General features: G+C 37.4%; 3 protein-coding genes across 3 annotated transcripts; all 3 read left to right on the top strand.

Annotated features, from left to right (window-relative positions):
• The first annotated feature begins 2176 nt into the window (after positions 1–2176).
• On the top strand, positions 2177–3557 carry LOC147055695 (galactose-specific lectin nattectin-like). Its single transcript, XM_085913730.1, has 5 exons — positions 2177–2239; positions 2414–2569; positions 2691–2813; positions 3271–3376; positions 3448–3557. Exons 1-5 carry the CDS (start codon positions 2177–2179, stop codon positions 3525–3527), a joined length of 528 nt encoding a protein of 175 aa, XP_085769856.1. The 3' UTR covers positions 3528–3557.
• Positions 3558–4384: 827 nt separating this feature from the next.
• On the top strand, positions 4385–6136 carry LOC147055694 (lithostathine-1-alpha-like). The gene is made up of 7 exons (XM_085914177.1): positions 4385–4457; positions 4587–4649; positions 4761–4779; positions 4892–4977; positions 5090–5233; positions 5681–5786; positions 5873–6136. The coding sequence occupies exons 2-7, from the start codon at positions 4587–4589 to the stop codon at positions 5947–5949; spliced, it is 495 nt and encodes a 164-aa protein (XP_085770303.1). The 5' UTR covers positions 4385–4457; the 3' UTR covers positions 5950–6136.
• Positions 6137–6275: 139 nt separating this feature from the next.
• LOC147055693 (galactose-specific lectin nattectin-like) lies at positions 6276–10892 on the top strand. The gene is made up of 7 exons (XM_085914176.1): positions 6276–7173; positions 9173–9235; positions 9354–9381; positions 9461–9549; positions 9715–9843; positions 10444–10555; positions 10639–10892. Exons 2-7 carry the CDS (start codon positions 9173–9175, stop codon positions 10716–10718), a joined length of 501 nt encoding a protein of 166 aa, XP_085770302.1. The 5' UTR covers positions 6276–7173; the 3' UTR covers positions 10719–10892.
• Positions 10893–12308: the final 1416 nt, after the last annotated feature.

Raw genomic sequence — 12308 nt, 5'->3', positions numbered from 1 at the left:
GTATCACAACACCTTGTGATCAACTTGGGACCAGTCTCCAGGTGATCAACTGGTTGGGCACTCCTAGAGTACAATATGACAAAGAGCCGGTTTTGATGTGTATGTACATCCATCCATCCATTTTCGATGCCGCTTGTTCCTACGAGGGTCGCGGGTGTAAATGTAGTCATCGGGCAGTAGGCCCTGAACCGGTTGCCAGCCAATCGCAGGGCACACACAGACGAACAACCGTCCGCAATCGCACTCACACCTAGGGGCAATTCGGAGTGCTCAATCGGCCTACCAATGTGGGAGGAAACCGGAGTGACCGGATAAAACCCACACAGGTACGGGGAGAACATGCAAACTCCACATAGCGAGGGCCGGAGGTGGAATCCAACTCGCACCTTCCTAACTATGAGATGGACGGCCTAACCAGTGCTCCACCATGCCGCCGTATGAACAATTATTTGAAGATCCTTTAATACTTATGCTAGTCATATTTGAAAGTTATAAAGTTATATTTGACTTTGACTTCAATAAAAGTTCTTTGCTGGTCAGATACTGGTTCTTTATACAAGCCCGGATGAGGAAAACCCAAATCGTTTTTTTCAAAGTGAGATTTGTTCACTTTTCTGGTTTGGGTTGTGGTAAGGTGCACATTTGTTTTTGAAGTGTAATTAATCAACCATGAGGAACTACTGACAAAGCCTGGCAAAAATATTGTTAAAAAGATCTCCCCAGGAGGAAGCATCAAGTTGAACAATAGGAATAGGCCCATGCCTAGTTATTTGCTTTGAAGAGAACTTGCCAGAAACTCGTCATCAACTATTTTAAGGTTCTTTTACTGGTTTTTAAATGTCTTAATGGGCTTGGACCATCATATCTATCTGATATCCTGAGGTCCTTTGCCACTGGCCTTTTAATTGTTCCTAGAGTTAGAACAAAAACCTATGGAGCATTTAGGATTAGGCTGACCCCTGAATCTTGAGGCCGGCAACTCTTTCAGAATTTTTCAGTTCAAGATTTTGGGCAAATGCAGGATGTAATCTTGTCAAGGAAACTTGATCAGATTGATTAGTCATGAGTTTTGAAGTTGAATGGCCCTAAGGAGATGAATCTGGTGTCATCTGATAGGGTAAAGCAGTTGTTTTTATAAATGCCAGGGGTCCATAGTTTATGATGCTCTGAGCACAGAGAATGCGGCTCCAAGGCAAGAGCATGTAAAGGTTGGAACCAATAGGGAATGGGCCCTGGGCAACCATCCACCAGAAGATGGGTAAATACTCACACAACATCCCCTTGTAGACAATGTCCGATAATTGAAGCATCCAATTTTATTAAGGGGCATCTGTGCTTGATGGTCTTAGAGTTAGAAAATCTGCAGAACCTCTCCCCCCACCCCCTAAGATGCAATCTTCCAAAAAGAAGGCTGGAACCTGCATACAAACCTAAAACCCACTCAGGTGTGAGGTAGACGTGCCAAGTAGTAGGCCACATCTCACAATTCCGCATTCTTATTCAGATCAATTCCATTCAATTGTCCCAAAGATCAGTGACTCCGGTCCAAAACCTGCTTGTCAATGACAGAATAGTAAAAATAGATGTTCTTTGTTCTCTTTTTGGGGAATTTGTTTAGGTCTCATGTGTCACGTGACACAATGAACATTCCATTTCTACCAATCCACCATATAAAACAAATCTTCATCGTCATTCTCAGCATCAAACATCGCAACTGCAAAGGTAACGTTACATCCTACTTTTCTAACTAAATTTCATGTGACTAGATAGGAAGATGGATAGATGGATAGATAGATAGATAGATAGATAGATAGATAGATAGATAGATAGATAGATAGATAGATAGATAGATAGATAGATAGATAGATAGATAGATAGATAGATAGATAGATAGATAGATAGATAGATAGATAGATCGATCGATCGATCGATCGATCGATCGATCGATCGATCGATCGATCGATAGATAGATAGATAGATAGATAGATAGATAGATAGATAGATAGATAGATAGATAGATAGATAGATAGATAGATAGATAGATAGATAGATACTTTATTGATCCCCGAGTGGAAATTCATTCTATAAATCTCCACTGCTTTCTTGATTCAAAGAAAAATGATCTGCCGATTTTGATTGCTAGAAATATGTTGTTGTTTTTTTCAATATTATACAGATGGCATTTGCTCTGCGCTCGTTGTTCCTCATTTGTGAGATCAGTGCACTCTTGACTGGACTCGTAAGTGAAAATCTCACCCGCTGACTTCAACAATTTACAATGGTCTTTGATGTATTGATGTCTTCATTTGTTCCAATATTCAGTCTTATTTTAACCATGTGTTTTTCTTCTTCAAAGTGGTCTTTCCCGGCAATAGGTTGGTAGTTGCGACTCTCAAATACTTTTGCTAGTTAGATAACAAGCAGTTTTGCTGATTTGATTGACGTACCTCCTTTTCCTCTGGATTTTTTTTTTTTTTTTGCAGGCGTTACCTGCCCTGCAGACTGGACTCAGTTGGACCGTTCCTGTTACATTTACCAAGACGAAGCAAGGAACTTTGCAGATGGAGAGGTATGGATGACAATAATTTATTGCTCTTACCATCCGTCTGGTGATTGGATATTTTATTGAAATATGAAAATATTCCTGGCGTATCTTGAACGTGTTCATCCATCCGCCCTCCACCCTCCAGGCCGTGTGCAACATTCTTGGTGGAAATCTGGTCTCCATTCATAACGCCCTGGAAAACGCAGTTGTTCAACAACTGATTGGTGCAGCTAACCTTACTTGGATTGGACTTCATGATTCAATTGCGGTAAAAGACTGACCAGTTCAAACTTTCTCTTGTGTTCAGTAGAAATATTTTTGTCATTTAGCCCAACAGACTCCATTTTGTCGTCACCATCTGAAAGTAAGGAGCTGTCGAGTTGACAGTCTCCGGCAATGCAAAGTTAAGATATTATGAGGCTGAAAAACCACAATGTCATCCGTCTCTGCTTAAAATTTGACCATATCAAATATGGATGGTTTTGCGCTTAAATTCAACTTTACATTCAATCAAAGTTTCTTTCAGAAAAAATGGATATTTAACAACAATTACCTGACCCTGTGCTCCAAACTCTGACTACAAACTCTAGCTTGACCCAGTTTCATAATGACAGTGTGTTTCTAATACTGTTGAAACACAATGTATGGATTACCTTGTGACAAACAAACAGGAGATGCAAAGTGCTATTGTTATGTTTAACTTGGAATGTAACTTTGTCTTCCAGGATGGTGACTACATTTGGACTGATGGCACACTTGAGAATTTCCGCAACTTTGCTCCAGAAGAGCCCGATAATGCTAAAGGTGACTGTGTAGTGATGGATGAGACTGGTAGGTGAAACGATTAAAGTTTGCTAAGGACACAGTCCTGCAATACAAAAACATTTCCATATTTCTTCCAGATGGACTTTGGGCAAGTGCAAACTGTACAGATCTTCAAGAATATGTTTGCATCAAGAATGCGCATCATTTGTTCAACTAATCGCTCGTTTTACCATCGTCTGTCTTCTGTCACAATGAATTTCCATAATCATGACCCAAAGAGAGAAACTTAAGTGGTGTCGTTGTAATTTTGGTTTTACACTCAAAACGCTTTTCTTCTCTATTCCTTCAAATGTTACTGACAACAAATTTCAATCGTCAAAGCATTTCTCTATTAAATAAATTTTTCCAGCATCAAAATGTATTTGTTTGTCATTTTTACATGCATTTTTTAAACTGAGTTTATTGCTTGAAACCTAAAATTTAAAAAACTTGGGGACTAGCAGTACAGATGATGGATGGATGGATGGATGGATGGATGGATGGATGGATGGATGGATGGATGGATGGATGGATGGATGGATGGATGGATGGATGGATGGATGGATGGATGGAGCATACATTAGTGTCAGTAATATTGCACTTGACAATAGAAATTGGAGTCCCCATTAGGAAAGGCTAACATGAGTTGTTGGATGGTGCTCTATTTTTTTATTTTTAATGACTGTTTGTGATTTTGTTTAGAATTTGTACTTCACAATTTTAACCAGAGGTGTGCATTCCGTCAGTATCAATGGAAGGTCAAAGCTCCAGTTTTGCTGGTAAACCGATGGAGCCACTTTTGAGGTGGCTTCGCTGTCCAAAACCTGTTTGTCAATGAAAGAATAACAATAATACACGAGTTTTGTTTTTGGTGACATGTTTTTACATACTAATTGTGGGGTTTAGTCTTATGGTTTCTGTTTTTTTAAGATTTGTTTTTGTTTGCAAGATCTGTTTGTAAGATCTGTGTGACAGATGAACGATAATACACGCGTTTTGCTTTGGTCTATTGGTTTCTGTGACACAGTGAACATTCCATGGTAGCCAACCCAACATATAAAAGGGATTGCCATTGGTATCGTCAGTATCAAACATCTCAACTGCAAAGGTAACTTTTCAAACTCAATTTCATGAGGCTCTTTAACATTTACTAATTTCTTGATTCACAAGGTCAAAGAAAAATGATCTGCCGATTTTGATTGCTAGAAACATGACTTTTTTTTTCAATATTATACAGATGGCATTTGCTCTACGCTCGTTGTTCCTCCTTTGTGGGATCAGTGGACTGCTGACTGGGGTCGTAAGTCAAAATCTCGTTCGCTGACTTCAACAATCTACAATGGTCTTTGATTGTCTTCATTTGTGCCAATGTTCAGTCTTGTTTTAACCATGATTTTTTTCTTCTTCAAAGTGGTCTTTCCCTGCAGCAGGTTGGTACATAGTTGTCACTCATTAATACTTTTTCTAGTTAGATAACAAGTAGCTTTGCTGATTTGATTGACATGCCTCATTTTCTTCTGGATTTTTTTTTTTTTACTGCAGGCGTCACTTGCCCTGTAGGCTGGACTCAGTTGGACCTTTCCTGTTACATTTACCAAGACGAAGCAAGGAACTTTGCAGATGGAGAGGTATGGATGAAAATAGTTCACTGCTCTTACCATCCGTCTGGTGCTTGGATATTGTGGCTCGGAGTTAAAATATGCCTGGTGTATCTTGAACGTGAACTCTCCATCCCTCCAGGCCGTGTGCAACATTCTTGGTGGAAATCTGGTCTCCATTCATAATGCCCTGGAAAACGCAATTGTTCAACAATTGATTCCTGCAGCTGATATGGGTGCTGAAACTCCTAACCTTGCCTGGATTGGACTTCATGATTCAATTGCGGTAAAAGACTGACCAGTTCAAACGTTCTCTTGTGTTCAGTAGAAATATTCTTTGTCACTTAGTCCAACAGACTCCATCTTATCGTCACCATCGTAAAGTTAAGGAGGTGTCAAGTTGAGAGTCTTTGGCAATGCAGGGTTAGGATCTCATGAAACCACAATGTCATCCGTCTCTGCTTAAAATTTGACCATATCAAATATGGATAGTTTGGTGCTTAAATTCAACTTTACATTCAATCAAATTATCTTTCAGAAAAAAATAGATATTTAACAACAATTAAACTGACCCCGTGCTCCAAACTCTGACCTCAAACTCTCGCTTGACTCAGTTTCATAACGTGTTTCTAATACCATTGAAACACAATGTATGGATTGCCTTGTGACAAACAAAAAAGAGATGCAAAGTGCTGTCGTCGTGTTTAACTTGAAATGTAACTTTTTCTTCCAGGATGGTGACTACATTTGGACTGATGGCACAGTTGAGAATTTCCGCAACTTTGGTACAGGAGAGCCCAATAGCGCTAATGGTAACTGTGTACAGATCGATGAGACGAGTAAGTAAAATCAGTGACCAAATCTGTGAGATTGATAAGAATTCAATGCTGTAATTAATATATCATCATTTCCATCTTTCTTGCAGCTGGACTTTGGCAAACGGGTGACTGTGAGGTCGAAGACGAATACGTTTGCATCCAGGCGGCACACCGTTTCCACTAATGATTGCTCATTTTACCATGATCTGTTCCAGAAAACACGATGAGGCAATATCAAACTTTTTTGGTGTCTGTATTTTTGGGTTTACTCTCGACTTTTTTTTTTTCCTTTCCTATTCCTTTAAGCATTGCTGACAACAAATGTGTAGTCAAATGTGTCAAGTAAATAAAGGAATCTTTCTGCATCAAAATACGCATGCTTGAAGGCACTCTTTTTCAAACTTGCTGTGTATATTGCTTAACACAAGATTTAAAAAAAAAACAATTAATAAAGAGATAACATAACAACAATGTATGAACACAGATGACCACAATTCAAACCACCGCTAAAGACGGTCTTCTTTGATAAAATTGATGAATAAAATAATGACACACCCATCACAATCTTCCATCGGCTCGGAGACAGAGATGGAACAACCTATGACAGTGGAGACATTTATTGGTTGGCATGCAGCTGATCCTGTTGGATCGTTTTCTGACAAAATGGTGGACATGTTTTTGTCACATTGTATGTCCTGTTGTTTAACTAGGAGGATTTGTCTTGCAGCTCATGCTCATGGCAAACCAGTCAGTCAATTCATTTCATTCAGTGCATACTCTCAGAAATGTTCATGATGATGATGATGTTCATTTCAACAAGTCATTTGTAAAAGACACAACACTGCTGTTTTAGATTTAGTGCCTCTTTGGTACTTTTTTTTTTATATTGCTACACGTGTAGATAAGAGCATCTTGTAATGGTTTACATTTTGTTTCAAGTCAAGAATCAGTTTAGAACCACTTAGAACAACCAACAGCTAACTCATTGTGTTTGTTGCTTCTGATTCTGTTGCTACATCCCCAAGTCATGCTTCGGTTTATCTTGGTTTTTGTTTCCTATTTTAAATCTTGATATGAGTGTCTTATTTGTCTTTTTTGTTTTTGTGAAGTAAATGTTTGCAGAGCACTCTTAGCTTGGTTCCTTCTGCTTTGCTGCATTTTGTGTACTCCTCATTCCACCAGAAAAACAACCTGTCACATTGAAGCTTAGTTTATATGTTTAAAATTCTTCCAACCGCACCCATCATACACACGTTTGATTTTCATGAGCATACAAAGCAGGAAATGATACAAACAGTGAGTGTCATGATCTCTGTTGTTGAACTGATTTTGATTGAGTTGGGTTTTTAAAATTTCCCCTGTATCTGCATAGTTTTCCTCTGGGTACTTCCAATTCTGAAAGAACAAGGTAAGCCACATTTTCTGTAGGTGTGATTGTGAATGTTTGTTTGTATGTGCCTTGCGATTGGGTGGCAACCAGTTCTGTGTATCCCCCACCGACTGCCCAAAGTCAACTGCCATGTTTCGAGATGCATGGGCAATTTTCTTACTCGGGGGACTTCTTTTCAGAATTAAAGAATAAATAGCTAGTTTCTTTGTTATTTTAAATGCTTTTAGCCTTTTGTTAATTAACTGGTGAAACCAATATATATATATAACAATATATATATATAACTATATATAACTATATATATATATATATATATATATATATATATATATATATATATATATATATATATTGTTATATATATTGTTATATATATATATATATATATATTGTTATATATATATATATATATATATATATATATATATATATATATATATATATAGTTATATATATATATATATATATATATATATATATATATATATATATATATATATATATATATATATATATAACTATATATATATATATATATATATATATATATATATATATATATATATATATATATATATATATATATATATATAGTTATATATATATATATATATATATATATATATATATATATATATATATATATATATATATATATATATATATATATATTGTTATATATATTGTTATATATATATATATATATATATATATATTGTTATATATATATATATATATATATATATATATATATATATATATATATATATATATATATATATATATTGTTATATATATATATATATATATATATATATATATATATATATATTGTTATATATATATAGAGGTGGCATAGAGGCTCTGCTTTGGGGTTCGACATTCTGGGCACACAATCGTGACCGGGGTTGTTTATTGTAGAGCACATGTCGTCACAGGGAGTCTCTTATTTTTCTCTTGGGACTTGTCTATCTGGTGTTGTCAAACTGGACACTGGCAACATTGCACAGCTGACAAGCACTTACTGTGAAACTGACAAGCCAGATTTTTGTCATAGCCACCAGATGCTCTCACTGTCTTTTGTGAAAGCATCCGTCATTATCACCGTATGGGGGGGGTGAAGTCTTTATGATGAAGTCACTCTTAATTATAAGGTAACAACGGGTTTTTTTGTCCATATGAACAACTCAGAACTAAAGACTGACAAAGTGCAATTATTTGATGACGCACTCAGAAGCTTTCATAATTATCGGTAAAGCCATTGCCATAACAACTCCATAGGGCCAGTCAAAAGAACGGAAAACTGTAACGTCGATTGGTTATTTGGTCGGGAGGCGGGGCGATCCACCTGAATTATCTCAGTTATGATAATTATTGTGCTGCTGCTTTCCAACTGTGGCCTGTTCCAGGGTTCATTTTGACAGCATGTTTTACTTGTATTTGTCTTTAACAATAACTGGAGTAAAGTGAAATCTAAAGGGTAAAGTTTTAAATTTAGCCGCACATTTATGCATCCATCCATTTGGTTTGGGCTAACTGACACATTGCATCACAGTAACAAAAACAAACATTGCCTTTCAAAGCATGAGACGTGTTCCCCATGGATATATATCGGTTGTCATTAATTTCAAATTAATTCAATGAAACTCATTTGAATTTGAATCTTCATTCAAATCAGGAAACAAAAAATAGCTATATATATATCTATATATATATAGATATAGATATATACACATATATACACTACTAGTAATCGACAACTTAAGCTCTTACTTGATTTGTCAAGTTATTTGTCAAGTTGGGCATATATATATATATATATATATATATATATATATATATATATATATATATATATATAACTCTGGATTATAATGTGTAAAGTGTGAAGGAAGTACATAAAAGCATTTTTTTTATATATATATTGAGCTCTGTTACATTTGAATCGCACGATTGGTTGTAAATATAATGTTGATGTGTATTGTCAGAAATATTTCTTCTGAATCTTTCATTGTAGATGGCATTTGCCCTTTGCTCATTGTTCCTCCTCTTTGAGATCAGTGGACTGTTGACCGGAAGCGTAAGTCAAAAACTCACCCACTGACTTGTGTGAACCTACGTACTTTAGTGTTTAATATATTGGTGTATTCATGTCTCAATATTCTGCAGCGTTAACAATGCGCTTTTCTTTTTCACAGTGGTCTTACCCTCTGAGTTATCCTCAAAGTTGGTAGCTTTGACATTTAGTTATATTTTTAGTTTGATTAACATTGATACCAATTTTAATGAAACAACCATTGTGTAGAATTTTATAGGTGCCCTAAAGGCTGGACTCAGTTTGACTCCAAATGTTACCTCTACCAAGATGAAACAAGGCCTTATGCAGATGCTGAGGTATGGAAAGAAATATGTACTAGTTGTAATGTAGTAGTTCCCAACCAGTGCCCTGCTCTTACAATCAGAGACTCATCTGCCTGTTGATTCCACACTTCAAAGTCTTGCCAACTGTTTGGCAGATCTATAAATGAATGAAATACATTTTTTTTCTTTTTCTATCAGAACGAGTGCCTTGTTCTCGGTGGGAATTTGGTTTCTATCCACAGTCGATTGGAAAATAAACTAGTTCTTCAACTGGTTAGAGCGGGTAATGGTGCTGGAGCCTGGATTGGACTCCACGATGCAGTTCAGGTAAAACATTGACTAACAGAAAAGATTTTGACTGAATTCTCCATCCATCCATTTTCAACACCGCTCATCCTGTTCAGGGTAACGGGGGGTGCTTGAATCTATCCCAGCTAGCATTGGGCGAACGGGAGATTACACCCTGAATTGGTCATCAGTCAGACATATTACACAATATACATACAAGTAAACAGCCCAAAAAGTAAAAACAATAAAGTGCTGTCCATTTAGAAGACTTTTTGCCAAATAAGCCCTCTGGACTCTGTATTATCACCAGAGGAAAGCATGGAGGTGTAGAGTTAGATACTCTATGAAAGAAGAACTCAGATATTGAGATTTGTCAAATATTCCCTCTGAGGTTTGTCGGTTCAATTTTGTAACATTGCCTATTCTTTAGCATTCCAGTCGCTTGACCTTGCCCTCCAAACTCCACCTGCAAAATCTAATGTGACATGAAATATGAGTTTCATAACGATACTGTATGTTTCTATTGATAATCAAACACATTCAAGATTGATTACATTGTGACAAACAAACAGCAGATGCAAATCCAAGTGGCTGCTATCTTCACATGTGACTGCTTCAAATAGGAATTTTGTCTTCCAGTGTGAGGACTACATATGGACAGATGGCTCAGAAGAGGATTTCCTTCACTTTGACACAGCTAATTCAGAGCCAAACAGCAGCACTGGGGACTGTGTAGGAATTGATGATGCTGGTAAGTAAAATAAGTGATCAAAGGTAGCTCAAAAAAAATAATGCTCATAATATTTATAGTTGTTGTTTTTTTCTTTCTGAAAGATGGACTATGGGAAACTGTGAGCTGTTCAGCCCCTCTCGTATACGTTTGCAGCAAAAATGCGAAACGTAGCAACCACTAATCGCTCTCCTCTTACCATCCTCTTCACAAATGGAGTTTCCTAATCATGATGACAAAGTAGACAGCATCCAACTGTAGTAGTGTCTTTACATTTTTGGGTTCACTGTAAACTTCTTTTCACCACAATGTTCAGTTGTCATTGGCAATTCATTTGTTGTGGCAAAGTGCAACTCTGGGAAATAAAAGGACTCTATCATCATCAGAACATGCTTGAATTTATCTACACTTTCATTTTGAAACGTGGTGAAATGTTACTACCACCTTCCCCATCAGCAGCAGCAGCAGCAGCAGCACAGACAATACCTCCTCCTCCACCACCAGCAGCAGCAGCACCACTGACAGCACCTCCTCCACCACCAGCAGCACAGGCAGCACCTCTTCCACCACCAGCAGCACAGGCAGTACCTCCACCTGAACCAGCAGCACAGGCAGCAGCTCCACCTGCAGCAGCAGCAGCAGCACAGTCAGCATCTTCTCCTGCACCAGCAGGGTAGAGAGCACGTTCTCCATCATGAGCATCACCGACAGCACCTCAACCAGCAGCACAAACAGCACCATCATCATCAGAACAATTAAAGGTCCCCCAGCAGGTGGAAGTGACACGCAACTACCGCGGCATCACATGAAATTAAAAGAACCTGCAAGAGCATATTAATAGAAAACACAAGCCAACGGTGAATTCTTTCGTATGAGTGCACTAACTATTAGTCACCAGTAGTACTGACTACTCGACTCGATTGTTCCATTCATTTGCAATAGATTAAAGTAAAATAAATAAAATAAAAAAAGAAGTCGACGCGGCTGCCTTTGGTTTAAAGTGGGTGGGATTGATTTTGGAGGGCTGGACTGTTTCTGGAGTAGTCCACCCAATGGTTCTGCAGCAAATTGCCTGCCTCTCCAATTAACTGGCTGAGATGGAAGCTGGTCTCCAGAATATTGCTGCTTTTGCTGGTTCTGGTCAATCGTGTGTTTGTTTTTGTTAGTTCTCCAATATCATTTCATTATGATTCTCCGGTTTTGTGCATAATTAAACATAGTTTTCCTTTCTTGTGTCGTTAGGATTACTAGCTATTATTAATTGTGTACTTTTGTTGGCATTTTGCAATTAAGTTTATTATGCGTCAGTCCATTGCTGACGTATTATTACAAATAATTTTGTCAGCTCATGTTCTCCAGCTCTCTTGTATCAATAAATATAGTGTTTAAGCTCTGCTTTGGGGTTCGACATTCTGGGCACACAATCGTGACCGGGGTTGTTTATTGTAGAACACCTGTCGTCACAGGGAGTCTCTTATTTTTCTCTTGGGACTATATTTGGCCTGGTCACTGAGAACCATATACTATAGGCATTAAGGGTTATGCTGAAGGATTTAGTGTGGTTTTTTGTTTTGTTTTGTTTTACCTCCTTCGAGGTGTAATTGATACAGTAACTGTAGAAGGCAGTATTATGCCGTGGTGCATCAACACTGCCAAAAATCGGACAAAATAAATGTTATTATCACACGTGCACGCGCGCGCACACACACAATGCGTGCTTATGGAGGACTGAAAGTGCCAGAATTAATGAAAGAATGACACCATGTAACGTTTT

This window comes from Syngnathus leptorhynchus, chromosome 6 (assembly GCF_054491065.1).
Source record: "Syngnathus leptorhynchus isolate UIUO chromosome 6, UIUO_Slep, whole genome shotgun sequence".
Taxonomy (NCBI): Eukaryota; Metazoa; Chordata; class Actinopteri; order Syngnathiformes; family Syngnathidae; genus Syngnathus; species Syngnathus leptorhynchus.
This window is presented reverse-complemented; position numbering and strand designations above follow the sequence as displayed.

Bases quoted from the DNA above. Each gene is read 5' to 3' on its own strand.
- LOC147055695 (XM_085913730.1), top strand. From the start codon at position 2,177: ATGGCATTTGCTCTGCGCTCGTTGTTCCTCATTTGTGAGATCAGTGCA. The intron at 2,570-2,690 runs GTATGGATGACA...TCCACCCTCCAG, and splicing joins GGAACTTTGCAGATGGAGAG to GCCGTGTGCAACATTCTTGG. The intron at 3,377-3,447 runs GTAGGTGAAACG...TATTTCTTCCAG, and splicing joins TGTAGTGATGGATGAGACTG to ATGGACTTTGGGCAAGTGCA.
- LOC147055694 (XM_085914177.1), top strand. From the start codon at position 4,587: ATGGCATTTGCTCTACGCTCGTTGTTCCTCCTTTGTGGGATCAGTGGA. The intron at 4,978-5,089 runs GTATGGATGAAA...CCATCCCTCCAG, and splicing joins GGAACTTTGCAGATGGAGAG to GCCGTGTGCAACATTCTTGG. The intron at 5,787-5,872 runs GTAAGTAAAATC...TCTTTCTTGCAG, and splicing joins TGTACAGATCGATGAGACGA to CTGGACTTTGGCAAACGGGT.
- LOC147055693 (XM_085914176.1), top strand. From the start codon at position 9,173: ATGGCATTTGCCCTTTGCTCATTGTTCCTCCTCTTTGAGATCAGTGGA. The intron at 9,382-9,460 runs GTTGGTAGCTTT...ACCATTGTGTAG, and splicing joins CCCTCTGAGTTATCCTCAAA to AATTTTATAGGTGCCCTAAA. The intron at 9,550-9,714 runs GTATGGAAAGAA...TTTTTCTATCAG, and splicing joins GGCCTTATGCAGATGCTGAG to AACGAGTGCCTTGTTCTCGG.